Source organism: Myotis yumanensis, unplaced genomic scaffold, assembly GCF_028538775.1.
Source record: "Myotis yumanensis isolate MYYU_CA2020_CCGP unplaced genomic scaffold, mMyoYum1.0.hap1 SCAF_1, whole genome shotgun sequence".
Taxonomy (NCBI): Eukaryota; Metazoa; Chordata; class Mammalia; order Chiroptera; family Vespertilionidae; genus Myotis; species Myotis yumanensis.
The window spans coordinates 74075450-74093426 of NW_027223752.1; the positions used below are offsets into that span (position 1 = coordinate 74075450).

The 17977-nt window shown below is 46.6% G+C and overlaps 1 protein-coding gene across 3 annotated transcripts in view; it reads left to right on the top strand.

Moving 5' to 3' along the window:
- The window catches only part of RASGRP1 (RAS guanyl releasing protein 1), a 79811-nt gene that overhangs the window by 33351 nt on the left and 28483 nt on the right, over positions 1–17977 (top strand). For 2 of the 3 annotated variants that reach the window (XM_070425257.1, XM_070425261.1), the window contains 2 exons: positions 10783–10888; positions 17440–17502. In XM_070425257.1, coding sequence (XP_070281358.1) covers positions 10783–10888; positions 17440–17502 — 169 coding nt within the window. Of the gene's footprint in view, positions 1–10782; positions 10889–10939; positions 10995–17434; positions 17503–17977 lie in introns of those variants that run through there. The other variant, XM_070425273.1, reaches the window with a different exon arrangement.

A 17977-nucleotide genomic window follows, 5' to 3' on the forward strand; every position in this document is an offset into this window, starting at 1 on the left:
ACATATCTCAGTGGCAGGTTCCATCTCTGGCCTAGTCGGGCATAAGCAGGAGGCAACCAATCGATGTTTCTCTCTCTCATTCTCTTTCTCTCTCTCTGTCTCTACCTCTTCCCTCTCTTCCACTTTCTCTAGAAAAAAATACCTCACACGTTGGGTAAGGATGTAAAAAAATAAAGGCAATGCAGGACTATCATACCCAAATCCCCTAGAATTGGAATGATAAAGGAACCAGGACAATCCTCCACAGCACCTTCCTGCCATTTCCTAGCGGTGGGACCACTGATGAGTTCTCTTCCCCCTCTTGAGTCTGTTTCTTCATATGAGAAACATCTACCAAGCAGAGCTGTGTAAGAATGAGCGAGGATGTCTGTAGGGTGGCGATTATTGTTTGTCTTCTCATTGAGTGGGTGAGCTGGCTAAGGCAAAGGGCGTGCCTCTCACCCTTACGACTCTCAGGATGAGAAGCAGGGGGATAGGGTGGGAAGGGCAGGGCTCCAGGCAAATGAGCAGGACTCAAGCCTCAGCGCTCACTCAGCAGATGTGTGACTTCTGGCAGGTCCTCACCTATTAAATAATAATACCCACCCCACAGAGTCATCTTGAGGCTCAAATGAGCTAACGTGTAGGGAGAGGGGAGTCAGCGAGAAAGCACTAATAGATGTGTGTTACTAATACTTTGACAACAGACTGAGGGTTTCATGTGCCTACGTGACAACCGTCAGGCAGCCTAGATGTTTAGGACCCATGAATCAACCAGAAATCGCAGTGGTTTAGACTCAGTTCAAGACTTTGTTCTCCCCAAAAGATAAGAAAGCTTCTTATCTTGACTGGTCTCCTGATTATCTCCCTGCTGGGAGGGATGGGGGCAGGGCATTGTCAACTGAGGCTCAGACACGATCAGAGCTATCCCAGGCCTGCGCAGTCTGGGTTCAAGTCCCAGGTCTGCCACTTACCAGCTAAACTTGAGAAAGTTACCTTTGCCTTTGTTTCTTCATCCTTAGATGACAGTAGTGCCACCGACCTCATAGAGTTAACACATGTAAAGACTCCCTGGTGCACAGGAAACAAAAAGAGCAACACAGAGACAGAAGAGCCAGGAGAAGTAGTAGGTGTTTTGGAGAGAGAATCAGGCTACCCTTCGAATATAGTTCATTTCTTCAGTCAGATGCTACATTTCCTCCAACAATACCTACTATTTCTCCTGGTTCTTCTGTCTCCCACTTGGCACCAATATTGTGAGTTTCGGTGTTGCATTTAGGCTTTTTCTGTAAGATGGTGACACGGCACCAGCTCATGACTTGGGGTGGTTTGAAACATCCTTATCTGGCTCCTGGCTCCTGACTAGAGGGCAGTTTCTTCTCTGGCTCAGATAGTAAGAGGCTCCTCCCCACCTGTGCAATTCTCTTTTCCACAGTCATTCCCGGCCCTCCTGCAGGTTTCTCTCATCACCTCAGTAAACTCTAAGAAATCTTTCTGCCTTCAAGGTCTGAGGGGACAGTGCCCTTAAAACCCAGGAGGGACAGGAAGTTGGGTGGCCCCCATGGAGCCAGAACCACCCTTGAGGGGAAGCCGTGTCCAGGCTCATCCGCACGGGCAGGGTGACACCCACAGAGGGCAGCCACTCTCTGAGCGAAGGTTAGAGTCAGTGTTGCATGAAACATCGAGATCCCATCTGCAATAGCTGGAGACTAACAGGAGCAAAGAGACAAGTGAGATGGTGTTCCCGACCCAGCAAGGGAAATGAGACCACTCACTGTTCAGTGTGTCACAGCTCACTAGCACTTTTCTCCATGCAGCCAAACGTAATCCAATCCTAACTACAACCGAAGAAGGGAGAGGAGAACTTCAGAATAACTTCAGTCACGAAAGACTAGGCTCAGTCTAACCGCTCTTTTTCACTTTAGGCAACTCATGCGATGATGCCTGGTGATATGATGATGTTTGGGGTACAAGACTCTTCACCACAGAGAACTATAAGCCAGGGACAGTTGTTAGGGTGAAAGCCCAATTTGTGCTAAGACTGTACTCGGCGTATTGCTGTTTTATGTCAGCATACCCCAGCGGCTTCAGCCCTGCTCTGCACTGGGATGGGGTTCCCTAGGGCTCTTAGGAAGTAGCCACACATTGAGTTTCTGGAAAAGACGGAGTTTGAGGCTGACCAGTCTCACCAAAGCCTTCTTTTACAGGAAGTTCCCTGAATTGCTGCCCCAGATCTTCCTCCCCGTTTGTTTGCATCCTTTTTCTCTGGATCCACTCCTCCTTTGCTGGCCTCTCTCCAGCCACCTGCTGGCAGCTCGGTGTCCTCCGTACCCCACCGCCCGTTGGCCCCGCCAGACACATTCCTGTGGTGCTGTGGGGGGGATGAGCCCTGTATGTGAGCCAACGAGGCTGCATCACCAAAGAATCAAACCCCAGCTTCACTGCTGCCCAGCCAGGTCATGTGATTGTTCCAGGGCGGATGGGCCCCAGAGAAGCAGCCACCCGGGAGGTTCAATGGGTGCTACCTTCCAACAATGGCTCTGAGAGCCTGAGGTCATGGAGCCATCCCAGCCAGATCACTGGGTCTGCCGGGCCGTCCCACCTCCTCCCTCCTCTTGCTGCTTAGGGCCAGCCCAGCCTCCCAACCCCCAGCCCCAGAACTGGGTCCAGTTTGCAGAACCGAAGAGGACAGCTGCCCTTGTGCTTCTAAGGCCCCTGATTTTTCAGACGCGACAGGTCTAGCGGAGATGGCAACCCCCAAGGAAGGCCGGCCGTCTTGCTCAGCAGCAGCAACACAGCTAAAAGCTCTTTTTCACTTTAGGCAATTCATGCGCTTGGTTAGACATTTATAGATTGCAGTCGCTCATCCAAAAAATCTAGGTCATCCTTCACACACAGCTTCGTGCTTCTGCAGAAGCGCCGTGCCCAGGGAGGGCTGTGCCTGCTGCCGTCTGGTTTGGCCGAGGGAGTGGAGTGTCTGCCACAGGAGGACGGAGGGCCCAGCACGGGGGCTGTGAGCTGTCAGGGGACTTGGTATTTTCACCCACACAGCCCTGGCTCACAGGCTCTCTGGTCTCGAGCTGTCCTAGCTAAACGGTGTCAGGAGCAGCTGCCTTGTGTGGATGTTATGGAAAGTGGTGGCTCTACGGGTTCGGTTCTCCAGAGAGATTTTTAGAGTCCATGCACCATAAATGCAATGAGAAGGGGAAGAATGAATGTGGGGCTTCTTGGGGAGAAAGAGAAGTGGGTAGGGGTTTAGCTTTAGAGCATGGATGGTTGAAAGTTAGAGCTCTTCTCTATATAACTAGTCTTCGCCGCACTCATCTCTTAATCCCTAAGGAGAGGCAGGTTCCGAGGAAAGAGCCCGGGACTAGGGGCCCGATGGCCATTCCTGTCCAGGAGCCGTCACTCACCAGCCCTGGGGGCCATGGCCAAGGCACAGACCTTGGTTTCCTCATCTTTAAAATGGAGCCACAGTCCCTGCTACCGCAGAGGTATGCAACTTGTGTTCAACACAGGTAAGGGTTTAAGAACATGAGGTGCCGCTATCAGGTGTTCTCATCTCGGGAGAACAGTGGTTCTCCAGGGCTGGCTGGTTTCAGGTGCTTGGTGTGTGTGTGTGTGTGTGTGTGTGTGTGTGTGTGTACATGCGTGCACGTGCGCATGCGTGTATCTAGATGCTGTGTCATAGCAACACCTGCCCCTCCTCCCCTACCCCCCCCCCACTCTTCTGACCCTGCAGGACAGTGACTCAGTGTCCACAGAACTAAGGGAGGAGGCGCAGGCTCTTTTCCTTCACCAGGTGCCCCCCAGTTGGCCTCTCCAGGACAGGAGTGAAGGGAGGCCTGATTAGACCAGATCCCCTTTGTGTGGAGGTTGATCAGCAGGTTTTTCTTCCCTAAGCCCCTGGCCTTGGCCATCATCTCCCCCCAGGGGTTAGGTGGGAGAAAAAGGAGGTAAGCTTGACCAGCCCCTTCTCCACTTTTTAAAGACTCTGCTTAAAGGCCTGTTGCAGAAGTTTAAAATTGCAGGTCATGGTTACATTGAGGTTGTGTATTGTCTACATCATGATGTCCCCCGGCCACTGCAAATAAATAATTAAAAGCTAATGATAACCAAGATACTCAGAGCTTCTGAACACTGTACTGGGCCAAGGGACAGACAATGTTCTGGCTAGACATACATGTCCTCACTAGCGTGGCAGGCCCCACACCATCAGCCTGGGCAAGGCACACCAGCTTGTCCCAGAGGGAACAAGAGCAGGGCCAGATTTATAAGAAACTGGGAGTTGCTCTTCTCCCAAATCTCACCTTACATTAAAATTTTGGTCCTTGGCTTGGAGCACTAGCCACTTCAAGAAATCCCTATTGCAATGCATATCTGAAAGGATTCACCCTTGAAGTCCAGAGGAATTTGTTGATAGGGATTAACTCCCGAATCACCAGGCCAGGCCCAGAGGGCATAGGTCAGGGGTCAGGTGGAGAGTGGTTCAGGAGCATCCAGGAGCAAGGACACCAGGTGGGAAGGAATCCAACAGGAAGCTACGCAAGCACTGACCCTTGTGACCTCAGGTCCGCACTGAGACCTGCAGCAGCACCTGGATGCAGAGCTGACTACAAGCATCTCTCCCCACCTCCACCTTCAGTGGCTTCGCGTTGGTGGCTTGGAATGTGACATAAAGGCAGTCTTGACACCACAGAACTCTGCAACCACTACAAATCAGGGTCCTCTTCACCCCACCCCCCACCCCCCACCCCAGGAGAGCTGTTATTTAAACTCTTCCCAGCACAACACTGGCAGCAACCAGACTGCTTCTCACACTTGCCCTGTGAAGTGAGACCCCATCCTTAGCAGATAGTTGCTTTTTCCTGATTGTTCTCCTCCCCGGCCTTGAGGGGCTGAGGACAGAAACAAATCAAGGTGGTGCCGGATACCTGTTTTAAGCTGCTCGGGTAGTAGAAGCTATGAGAGTTCCAAGTATGTGTCGCCGTGTTCTTCACATGCACTTCCTGCCCTTTTTGCAACTGTTGGAGCTAAAAACAAACAACAAACTAGTGACCTTCTTTTCAGCTTGCCAGTTTTTGTGTACTTTCCACACAGGATTTAATGAATGTTGTAGTCTTGTTGTCAAGCAGGTTTTGTTTCTTTGAAGCATTTACCACATTGTCATACCTGAAGATTTTGTGTGTGTGTGTGTGTGTGTGATTGTGTGTGTGTGTGTGATTGTGTGTGTGTGTGTGTGTGTGTGTGTGAGTGTGTGTGTCAGGATCCCCCTAGAGCCAGTCTTCTGATTTACGGAGATGTTGACCTCCAAGAGCCGCATCAGCCCTGCCATAGGCTGCAGATCTAACTCTGCCCGCGTGTTTTTCTGACACTGGCTTTCCCATTACCATCTTCTGGGCCCTGTTTTTGACACTCCTGTTGTTTTGTGTTATGCCCCCTATGCTGACAGCCTGCCTGCCCTCCATATACCAATCTCTGACATCTGCCTTTCGTATACTCAGGATCCCTTCACACATCTGCAGATTTCCATGGAAACCAAGACAAAGGGGAAGAAAAGACAGCTTTAGAGCCTCTCTGGTGTGGGATATGCTTTGTGTCCATTTTGCAGCGAGTCGTTTCCACCACATCCCCCAGACAGGCCCCCACTGTAGGAGTCACCCCACCTCTCGTCAGTATGAAGCATGTTCGGGCTTGCAGCCCTTTGCAAATTTCCTTTCACATGATTCTAACCATCAGGGAGCAGTTCATTGCTCTCAGGGGCAAGTAGCTTATTTAAGATTAAACCACAGAAAGGAAAAAAAAAGAGTGTGCAGGGTGATTTAGAGGAAGAGGGCTGGATCATAAGGCCTCTTGAATCTTGACGTTCTGGGTCACCTCATCACGGATATCAAGAGATGCTTACTGAGCCACCACACTGGATAGGATCTCTCCCCTTCTGAACTTGACCACTATGTAGCGTGGCCTCCTCCGCTTCATTCTTCATATTTACTGTCTAGTATTGTTTGGTGTCTTGGGTGTGTGTCCCATTCCCCAACTAGGCTGTGAGCTCCTCAATGGCGAGTGTTTTGTAGCTCTTCAGGTCTCCTTCGGGACCTAGGACGGTGCCTCGCACAGAGCGGATTAATTATTGGCGTTGATTGTGTCTAAAACTGTGTTTAATCTAAGTAGAATGAGAAGTTGCTATATAGAAAAGGAGTATCCTCTCATTGGAAGGGTACAAGCAGAGGCTAGATAGCCACTTACCTGCGACACTTTTAGAAGGAAATAATGCATCGGATGGAAGGTCGAGGTAGATGACTAAAGTCTTTTCCAACCCAAGATTCTGTGATTCCATGAAGTGTCACTATTGCTGCCACTGAGTCTAATGATGGAAAATGGGTTGTTGCTTCAGAGACAAATGACTGTCCAGAAGCCACATGACTTTCCTGTTTGTTTGAGGAACAAATGGTCCCCAGGTTGGGTGGGTCTTTAAGTTGTATAGTTCTCTGGCAGTGTACTTTATTTTCCAAGACAAGTATAGAGTGTGTAAGACTGACATTTTGTACCCACTGAGTTTTCACCCCTTTAAAGAAGTCTTCCCCTGAAGTGTAAGGAGAAGCAGATGGGGATGAGAAAATCTGCATATTTTACTATGCATTGCACATTTTACTTATTAGAATTTTTAGTTTGACACCTTGCATTTTTAAAAAGCTTCAAGATGCAAACAAAATGAAATTATTCATTGAAATATTTAAATCACCTTACACCAATTACATCAAAATATCAATAAAATCCAGCAGCCTGGAAGGTAGGTTCCCTTTGACTTTCAAAAAGAGGCCCTCCTCCTCAAAAAGGAAGAAGTGCTTGCTGAGAGGCAGTCAGGAAGGAAATGCATCCGTGATGAGGTCACGTGGGGAGAGATGGCGGTGGGATGAGGGAAGTGATACACCAAGGCATTCTCCTGTTGAAAAAAGAGAGCCGAGAAGGGAGTTCAGGACCCAGGTACCCAGGTGTTTCTGCTGTCACCCCGTCTCTGCCTCCCTTTGCTGAGTGGACCATCCCCTCCTGGCCTTGCCCTCACTCCATAGAGAGCACATGAGGATTAACAAGCCACAGTGGGGAGCGTCACAGAACTGTGTAAAGAGAGTGCGAGGGAAAATGGAGTGTGACTTTGCTGGTGAATCTTAGACACAGCATGCTTCTTACTTTAAAGGTAACTTTGATGATCAATATCAATTAATCAAGGCTTATAAGAGACTTTCAGAAACCACTGGAGTCCCAATCCCACATCCCAGTGACATCTCTTAGACTTGTAACCTAAGGACTGGAAGAGATCTTTTAGCTCATCCACTTTGGCCTCCCATTTAACACTCAAATTCCCTATCCTAAGAAATGGTTGTGCCATGTGCAGCCGAGCCCAGTGGAAGGAGCAGGGCTTCCAGAATCCGACAAACCTGGAGCAGATCCTAGCTCTTCCACCCGTTGTCTCTTTGACCCAGAACAAATTACCCAGTGTCACCATGCTTTCATTTTCTCATCTGCACGCCATGAACAATACCAACATTGCAGAGTTGTGAGAATTAGAAATGACATTGTTAAAAGATGCTAGCCAACCACAAGGAAGAGTTGAGTCACAAGCCTTAGATTCTGTCCACACGAAAGAAGCCTGGGACTGTGTCCATAGCTCCTTTGACCATTCTGATGCCCTACAAATACATTTCACAGTCTTTCCTGCTCTTTACCATCCTACATGGGAGTATGAGCACTACTAGCTCTGTGAGGAAAGCTGCGTCATAAAAACTATATTGTCAGATATTGAATTAAAAAGTTACCTCTATAATTGTAGTATACTTGATTGCATAAGTGAGGTGCAGAGAGGAGTAATCAGGTATGAAACAGGAAATAAAGTGGGAAATGGTAAAAGGGGCCAGAACCTGTGGAGCTCCATTGGCCATTATAAGGATTTTGAGTTTTATTACCAGTATAACGGAGTTCATTAAAGCATATTAAGCACATGACCTGATTCATGGGTTTTAGAAGCTCGTTTCTGACTTCTGAGTGGAGAAATGACTGTAGAGTGGAAGCAGGAAGGGCATCTAGGTTATTTACAACTAATAAAATGGCAGGGATGGAGGGAAATGGACAGGTTTGAGATATAGTTTGAAAGTAGAGTTTGAAAGACCTCCTGTGGAAACAGCAGAGGCTTGCTGATGGATTGGCTATGAGAGAAAGTGAGGCATGAAGGATGACTCCTAGGTTTTTTATTTAAGAGGATGGTCAGTGGTGTTATTTGCTGAGATGAAGAAAAGAGGAGGAATGAATTTGGCGGGGGTCGTGGGGGAAGGTCAGGAGTTTTGTTTGGATGAGTTAAGTTTGAAACCAGACATCTGAGTGGATTTGCCAAGTGTGTTGGACAGACTAATTTGGTACTCGGGGCTGAAGATATAAGTTGGGCAGTCATCAGCATATAGGTGGCATTTTTAGCCAAAGGACTAAATAAGTTCACTTAGGAAGAAAATTAGTTAATTTTTTAATTTAAATTTTAAGAAGTTTTAAATTTTAAAAATTGTTAGAAAAAAAGAAGTGGGAGGAATAAACCACAGAGCACAGTGACATTTAAAAGCTCAGCAGAGGAAGAAGAGGCAGAAGAAGAGACTGAGAGAGAAGCTGAGAAAGTGTGATGTTATGGGAGCCAAGAGAAGAAAGTGTTCCAGGAAAGAGAGTTGTCAACGTGGGTTGGCTTGAATGCAACTTGAGTCATAAAGTAAGCTGAGGACAGAGGCATACACTACAGGATTTGGTGGGGCTAGTTGGTGACCTTGAAAATACAATATGCAGTGGTTCTCAACCTTCCTAATGCCGCGACCCTTTAATACAGTTCCTCATGTTGTGGTGACCCCCAACCATAAAATTATTTTCGTTGCTACTTCATAACTGTAATTTTGCTACTGTTATGAATTGTAATGCAAATATCTGATATGCAGGATGTATTTTCATTGTTCGCGACCCACAGGTTGAGAACTCCACTAAGTGGAATGATGGAGTTAGAGGTCAGAATGGGATGGTTGAGAAGGAACAGGAGTTGATAAATTGATGACAGGGAGGTTTTGCTGAAAAGGAGAACAGAGAAATGGAGAGGTAGCTAGAGAGGATGCCAATTTAAGGTTTTGTTTTATTTCATTGTGTTTTAAATAGGAAAGTCTGATGCATATTTAAATGCCAGTGGAAGTAAAGTAGGAGAGGGAGAGAGGGAGAGAGGGAGAGAGGGAGAGAGAGAGGGAGAGAGCAGTAGATGATGCAGGGAAGGAAGTAGACAAAGGCAGGATCAGAGTCCTTGAGGAAGGAGACCCAGAGCTCAGTGGAAGCCATGGCCTCAGAAAGGCCTCCGTGGAAACAGCAAGCCATAATGGAATGTGGGAAATCAGTGGGTTGGTGATGGCAAGGTGAGTGACCCTGGCAGCTTACTTACATTTTCTCAGGAACTATGGCTTCAGGTCATCTTTTGAGGATAAGCGAGGACTTCTGAATCCTGAGTCCAAGTGGACTATGTATTTTACTTACAGTTTGGCACACTTGGAAAGAATGAAAATGACAACCCCTTTTGTATAACACATTTTAAAGAGCTATCAATGATAAAGCAATTCATGTTTATTCTTTCATTTGATATTTTATCCTGAATTAGTCAAGTTCCCAACAGAGAATAGAATTCGCATGGTTTGTTTAATTGAAGACACATAGATGAAGGAGCTATTTACAGAGATAAAGTAGAATTAACAGATGTTGCGCCCAGAGACTGTCAACAGCCACAAGTCATTGCTACCCTCAGGGCCAGAGGGCCAAGGGCCAAGGAGATGAGCAGGGTTAGATCCCAGGGGAAGCAGAAGTCACGAGGGGCCAACCAGTGGGATGGTTCATGGGAGAGACCTGCAGCTCCTTTCAGGGAAGTGGTGCAGAGCAGAGAAGGGAGGACAAAGACATGGCCTGACTTCTCTTCTCCCTTCTCTTGCTGATGCTTCCTCATGGCTGAGCACAGCTGGAAGCTAGCTGGCACCGGTGATGCAGTCCATGGTGAAGGACAGAGAGCAGGTCTGGCATCAAAAGACCAGCATAGTCCCTAGTACTTCATGCCATCACTATTGAAAAGATTTTGAAAAGCCCTCCAAGAGAAATCTTTATACCCAATGCCAATGTATAGAATGCATCTTATTATTTTATATCAGCTGAGCTTTGGAAAACCTAGCTAACCAAGCTTTTGGATACTTGTAACTCACCCATAATCTCCAAATGTAATGTTTCCCCATAGTCTTCCTCCTTTATTGTCATGCAGAGGCAGCCTGCCCATAAAACTAGGGGAGCTTTTTTCAGAGCTCCTCCACGCCGTGGGAGAGCCCTCGACATGTATTCAGATGATCATGTTTTGGCCAAGTTGCAAAAGTAAGGCATTTTAACTGAAATCTATTAACACTATACTTTTTTGACTGTGGCCCTAGAAAGGACCCGCCATCATATGCACTTTGGGCCCCACAAAACCTGGATCTGCTTCTGCTTTCGGGTGCACTGGTGCAAATTTTATCCCTTTTCCAAGATTCCACCACCTCCCAGTGGGTGGTTAACGGGCATCAAAATGGACATTTTGCGAAGGGGAGAATATGGCAGGAGGATAAGAAAAGCAAAGCAGGGAGGGAGTGTGGCGCCAGAGGCAGTGGGAGAAAAGCACTGTGCCTGGAGACGCCCGTTGGGCCCGCACCGTCGTGTCATGGAGGGTGGTCGGGGCTGGTTTCTCTCTGGGGCCTCGCTCAGATGCTGCTCTCTATGTTTCAGATGCAGATGGAAACCTGTGTCGAAGTAACCAACTGCTGCAAGTCATGCTGACCATGCACCGAGTTATCATTTCCTCTGCGGAACTGCTCCAAAAAGTGATCGCCCTATATCCTTTCAGCAGACCCGCTGGTAGTCCCCAGTAGGAGTGCTCAAGAGTAGCTGGAAATCGGAAGTATGCTTTAATTTTGATTGGTTTGGAATAATCCTGAGTGGTAAGTGGGTTCACAGGTCACACGTTCTTTCAGGGGCATGGTGTGTGTGTGTGTGTGTGTGTATGAGTGTGTGTGTGTGTACATACATGTGTATGTGTACCTTCAGTTGGGCAGGGCGATGCTATTGATGCTGATTACTCTGGGAAGTAGTCAAAGAAATCAGCATGCAAACAGTCTTCTCTGGCTAGTGACAATACTTTTCTTGTCGATTCATCCAACTTCACAGTTGCCTGTGCAGATTGACAAGGGTGCAAGCATGACTCAAGGGATGACATGCATTCTGGCTTTCCTGACCAATTCTGGAACCTTCCCTAGGTTCTCGCCAAGGCTTCCTGGTGCCACAGCAACTGGAGTCTGCTGGTGCCTTTTGCTGCAGGCAGCAAACCCAGCTGGACTGTAACCTTCTTGTGGGGTGTGAACCGAGTAGGGTGGGGAATTGCCTGCCCTCTCCCTCTCGCTGATGGCACTGTAAGCTGTGGCCTCCGAAGAGAACCTGTGGGTGGGGTGAGACTGTTTAGCACCCGAAGCCCAGATCCCTGGCTCTGAGTCATGACTTGCAGCTCTTCTCATCTTCACCACCTCTCCTGACCCTACCTTTTCATCTTATGACAGGGGCGCGCGATCGCGCGCACACACACACACACACACACACACACACACACCCATACCCATCAGGACCAAATCTCTTTTCTAAACCCACTTATATATCTTTTTTTAAAAACAATTCTTTATTTTTGAAAGTATTACGTATGTCCCCCTTGTTCCCCCATTGAACCCCTCCAGCCCGCCCCCACTCCACTTATATACCTTTACCTCTCCTCTCAAAGGAGGTGTCTCCAGTGCCTTCCAAGGGTGGGGCATTGGGAGGGGTTCATGTCATAAGAGGTGCAGGTAATAAGTAGTGTCTTGTCTGCAGAGAATTTTAAAACCACAATAAAACCAACTCAGAGTTGGTCTGCTTTTTATTAACTCCATGTACCAGCAATTCTAAACAGTGCCAGGGATGAAGTATTTCTCACTGGAAAAATTGTTTGTTGGTCTAAGGCAGCAGTTCTCAACCTGTGAGTTGAGACCCCTTTGGGGGTCGAATGACCCTTTCACAGGGGTTGCCTAAGACCATCAGAAAACACATATAAATACATATTGTTTTTGTGATTAATCACTATGCTTTAATTATGTTCAATTTGTAACAATGAAATTGGGGGTCACCACAACATGAGGAACTGTATTAAAGGGTCGCGGCATTAGGAAGATTGAGAACCACTGGTCTAAGGACTACATCGTACCTGGGATGCCCACCCACACGGCGAATGGACGCCGCTCCCCTTCCTGACCTGCCTGCCCCTGCTCACAGGATCTCCCCCATCAGTACTTCCCCTCTCCTGCACTCTTAAACTGCCTCGTCAGTGGCACCTGCCCCTCAGACTAAAACACATAGCAATGCCTCCAACCTAAAAATAAACTCTCAGCCCTGCCTCCCCTTCATTCCATTGTTAGGGTTAGAAATTTGATGCGCAAACTTCTTAAAATAGTCTTCACCCACTATCTCCAATCTCTCAGCTCCCTCCCACTCCTAATTCAACTTTCCTCTGATGTCACCAGCAACCTCCCAATGGCTTTTTTCCATCCTAATTTAGGGTGACCTCCCAGAAGCCCTGGGCACTGCTGACACCCCTGCCTCTCCAAACCCGCCCTCCAGGGCTCCGGAATGCAGCTTCCCGGCTCTCCTTCCTCCCGGCACCCCTCCAGCTTCCCACCCAGCACCTTCTCTGAGGGCCTCTGAACTCCCGGGTAGCATCCTCTTGTGCTCTCACTCCTCTTCCTTCCCTGGGCGGAGTCTCACCGGGATTTTCACCACCATTCCTCTGTGTTGGTGACTTTCGAGTCTGTATTTCTCTAACCCAAGCCATTTCTTTAAAAAGTTTGGACTAGTTAGGACATCAATTTTAATATGTTCAAAACTTAACTCACCACCCTCTCTCCCCAACTACCACCCCGTTAACTCTGCTTTGACACCTGTATTTTCATTTTCAGTTTCAGTTAATGGTGTCATCACCCGCTCAGTGGCCTAAACCACATCAGAAGCACCCTGCACTCCTTCCTGCCTCTCACCTCCTTCCGGCCGGCACCCAATCCCAGGGTTTTGACTTCAGAAATGACTCTCATCTGGTCTCTCCTCTGCATTTCCATGCCATGGCCGGCCATAGTCCCAGGGTCTTCTCACCTATGTGCCTCCTACCCCCCCCCCCCCCCCGCCCCCTACCCCCCGCATTCGTTGTCATCCTCTGAAGTTACTTTACTGAGAAGTGGGGTAACCTTTGCTTCAGAACCACTGCCCACTAGGGGAGGTGACATCAGACCCCTCGGTTGCCAGGAGACGGCCCTCCAGGGTCTGACCCAATTCAGTGTCTCTCCTGCTTTGTCCTGCCGCTCCCAGAAACCCTTTCCCGCCCAGCCAGTGTGGCTCAGCAGTTGAGCATGGACCCAGGAACCAAGAGGTCACTGGTTTGATTCCTGGTCAGGGCACATGCTCTGGTTATGGGCTCCATCCCCAGTAGGGGTGTGCAGGAGGCAGAATCGATATTTCTCTCATCGATGTTTCTATCTCTCTCTCCCTTCCTCTCTCTTTTAAATAAAAAAATAAAATAATAAAAATTTTTTAAAGAAACCTTTTCCCCTCCACACTGAGCTTCTCAACGCCCCGACTGTCACGGGTCCTCGCCCAGTTCCTGGGCCTGGGGCGCCTTTTCCTCGCTGCAAGCCTAGCAAATTCTTTCATGACCTTCAGTGAAATCTTTCCTGACCTTCCCACCCCCTCCCCCTTGGGAAATACATCTAGTGCTTTAAAATAATGCCGTTGATGTGAAAACATATTTCATTCCCGTGACTCTTGTTCTGTATCACCTAAGTGGTCAGTGTCTCTCTCGTGTCTGCCTGGCTGTCATCTGCCTTGAGGGGATTTTCATTCTGTTCTGTTAGCTACATACATCGATCTGCCTAAGCTTTAGTTTGTAAGTTTTGAAATGTAATACCTGTATTCTCTGGTATTTATAGATGACATTTAAGGAAAACTCAAAACTTTTGTGTCTAGTTGCTGTAGTTTGAATTGTGTTAGTAATATGGAATTTTGCAAGGGTGCTGAAAAATCAATTAAATTACAAGTTACTTTAAGAGAAGATAGATATAGTTTTAACCTATATACACACACCATATTGTAACTTACCTATTTACAAATTGTCTCCCCCAGGAAACTGTGTGTCCCCTCAAGGGCAGGAACCAAAGGCGTATTTATCTTTGTTTCTCTAGAACTTAGCTAAGTGGCCATCTCATGGGAGGGCTCGATGAATGTTGCACTGTCGTGGATGCAAAACACTGAGATACTTTTTCTGTATCTGTCAGGACCTTAGGTGAGAAACCTGGTCTTTGCTCAAGTCTGGGGTCAGGGGAGGGATTCTAAGCAGGGAACATGGAGTAAGATTTCCCATCATTGAAACCCGGGTTAAACATCGAAGGCAAACTATTTTGTCTTCACAGTTAGTTTCCCTGTTCTGGCTTGGAGGTAATAGAATTGTTAATAAAATAAGCTCAGATGGTTTCTTGCTTTTCCATTGTTTAAAAAAAAAAAGGAAAAAAAAAAAAAAACATGCTTTGAATAGTTCAGATGCCTGAAGGGCGCAGTCAGAACTGCCCTGGTACTTCCCAGGCACAGGACCAGCCTGAAGGGAAGGAAGACAGGTTGGGCCTGAACTGTCAGCAACAGGGACATTTACTAGTCGCAGGCGCCCAAGCCTCTTGCTGCTGGCCTTGTCATCAGCACTGGCTTCCAGCTCCCCGAGTGAGAAAGCGGGTGCCCTGCCTCTGCTATGCATCGGGGCTCTGATGGCCTTGGGAGGCTCTGCCATCCCGCCTGGCATCCCGCATGCCCACAGTGGCTCAGTCCCTGACTGCAGGCCACTGGGTTTGCAGACGCTACCCGCCCCCCATTTAAAGAGGATAAGAAACCACCAGAGGAAGATAAACTCCACATAAAGGGCACCATGTTGATTTCTATGTCCATTTAGTTGTTTTAAAATAGATGGGTTTCTGTGCCTTCCTTACTAAAAAGGAAGAATAAAACTTTCAACAAGTTGGTCAAATAATTCAAATATGGAATCTAAGACATACTTATCTAAAATGTGCCTTATGCGTGAACCTCTTTGCGTTCAGGGGATGCATTTTCTTGGCGATGTGGCATTAAAACACGTAAAGTCATCGCATTTCCACTCCTACCTTTGAGGCCCAAAGAAAGGCCGGTATCAGAAACTGTTACTTCATGAAGTTTGCCAGTTGGCTGGGCTTATTTTAATTTTTATTTCATTTGTTGATGTGGGTGTACTTTTGTTTTGGTGCGTCAAAGGCAGATTTTATAAGCAGTAAATCTATAAATATGTTTTTAAAATTAATTTTATTGAAAGTACAAATTTCACAACCATAGTTTTTCTTTAGGGACCCGGTTTTAGCTCACAAGTCGTATTCTTTCTATAAGTCTCTCATGTTCCACCAAATCTTTTTAAGGGGCCTTGTAAATTTTTTGGTTAATTTGGAAAATGCTAATTAAATACTCCCTATGGTTTTAAACAACTATGAATTTTACACTTTAGTTTATTTTTAAAGATTTCAGAGGCTTCCCTGAATTTGAAATAATTTTTATAACTCTAGTAGATTAAAGTTATAAACAGGAAAGCTAATATTATCTTAGATGCTCCAAAGCAGTGGTTCTCAACCTTGGCTGCACATTAGAATCACCTGGGAATCTTTTTAAAATCCTGATTTCTGGGCCTCATCCTCTGGAAATTCTGTTCTTTGTTACTAATGTTGTGGCCCCACCCCATAACAAAGAAACAGAATTTCCGGAGGATGAGGCCCAGAAATCAGGATTTTAAAAAGATTCCCAGGTGATTCTAATGTGCAGCCAAGGTTGAGAACCACTGCTCCAAAGCAATGCATAAACTTAATAAGGTTTCAATTTAAAACCACAATTAATTATATATTCCAAATTGGAGTTTCCATGCTACCATTCTAATATACTCTTAAACTTTACAGGCATATAAAATCTCAAAATGCACAGATGCCTTCCTAATAAAAACATCAATAATATGGTTTGGGCTGTCTCTTACTTTGCTGTAGTTGACTCTGAGTTTTGCAGGGGTTACAGGGTGCGCTCCCACTGAAGGAAGGCCGCTTCTGTCCTGGTTATTTGAGATCTCTGCTGGCTTCTCCCTGGTTTCATCTCGGGGGCCCGGCTGCAGGTCACTGGGACCTGCATTGCAGTTATTATGGCACAGTTTTTCCATGAGAAAGAGGGCAGAGTCTTGCAGGGCACACAGACTACATGGCCTGCTTGCTCATTCTGTTTGCGGAAGATGGTAGGGCCTGCCCAGGTTCATCACTGGATTGGATTTTGCATTTCTTTTAAGTGAATATTCTTTCCATCTAAGCTCTAGAGCAGCAACTTTCAACCGATGTGCTGCAAGAATTTTTAAAACATGCAATACCTGACTATTTAGTCAGGAGCTCTGATTTCTGTTTCCTTAGATTGTCAAACAACAAAAAAAAAATGACAACAGCCAACACAATAATTGTCCAGTGTGAATGAATTAAAACTATACCTCTTTATTTGTCAGATTGGCAAAAAATATATTTTTTGGTGTACTGCAGAATTTTAGTAATCAGTTAATGTGTACCATGAGATGAAAAAGGTTGACAATTGCTGCTCTTCAACATGGGAACTTGATGGAATCTGCTATTCTTTCATATTCTTAGGATGGCACCATTTCATGGAATATTCCAGATGATATGGATCCTTAACATGTCTCTGATTGTATTTTGGCTTTATTCACATTATTCACATGGCTTTGTCCGACTTGCCATCCAACTTGCAAGGTCAACCTACTAACATATATTATCATTTTGCTATTATTGTCATGACACTATATCTGGATATTTATTCCTTCCCCCTCTCCTCTAATTCATGGCACCAATAGTTTATCAGTTACTAGAGGCATCGTAAAAGGTGAGAAGGGGCTGCTCTCTTTAACTGGTCTCATTGGACTCCTGGTCTCCTGGTCCCGGGCAGGAGGTCATTGCCCCTCTGGCACTTCTTATAGTCACCTGCGCAGGGCTTTCCCCACCATGGACTTCCTAGCTCTACTTCTGCAGAGGAGACGTGGTGGCCTCCTCCCACCGCCATTTCAGCATGAGCTAGATAGTCCCCACGCCACCCTTGTAGGTGATAATAACATACAGCCGCACACACCAAGTTGGTTTTTATCTATGGGGAGAGATAAGAATACATTTTCATTTGAAATTTATTTCGGGAGGGGGTTGGTTTTAGCAAACACTTCCACAGATGAGAAGCTGTTTGGTTGCTGTCACAGAAGCTCCATTTGCCTTAACCACAGCCCACGTATAAGGACGCCTGGGCCAAGAAGTCACCAGGGCTGTGCCTGAAGATCTGCTACTTCGTAAGGTGAGGTTTCTGCATGCATGTGGGTCTGTGTGGCCTGGGGTGACATGAAAGACTGAAGCAAGGTGATCTAGTTCTTCCTTGTACCCCTGCCTTCCCCTTCCTGACGTCTTTCTGTGGATCACCTCCGGGCAGCCTGGAAGGGCAGTCGGTACTGGAAATGGAGCACAGCTCGTTTTCCCTGGTGTGCCTGAGCTTAATGTTTTATACCAAGGCTTTCCTCAGTCTTACAGTATTTTGGTATCAAACGACATGGGGAGAGGTTATCTTATTTGTTTTTAGTCTGAATCATAAAAGTAATATAGCTCATATTTGTGCATTTTGAAAATACAGAAAAGAATATGACTATAGTAATAAGCACTCATATCCAACTACCTGTTTTGGCATTTTTCCTTTGTCTTTTTTCCCAAGCAGATTTTTTAATCATAGTTGAGATTAAAAAACATATAAAGTTTTCTATCCTATTGTTCTCACTTAA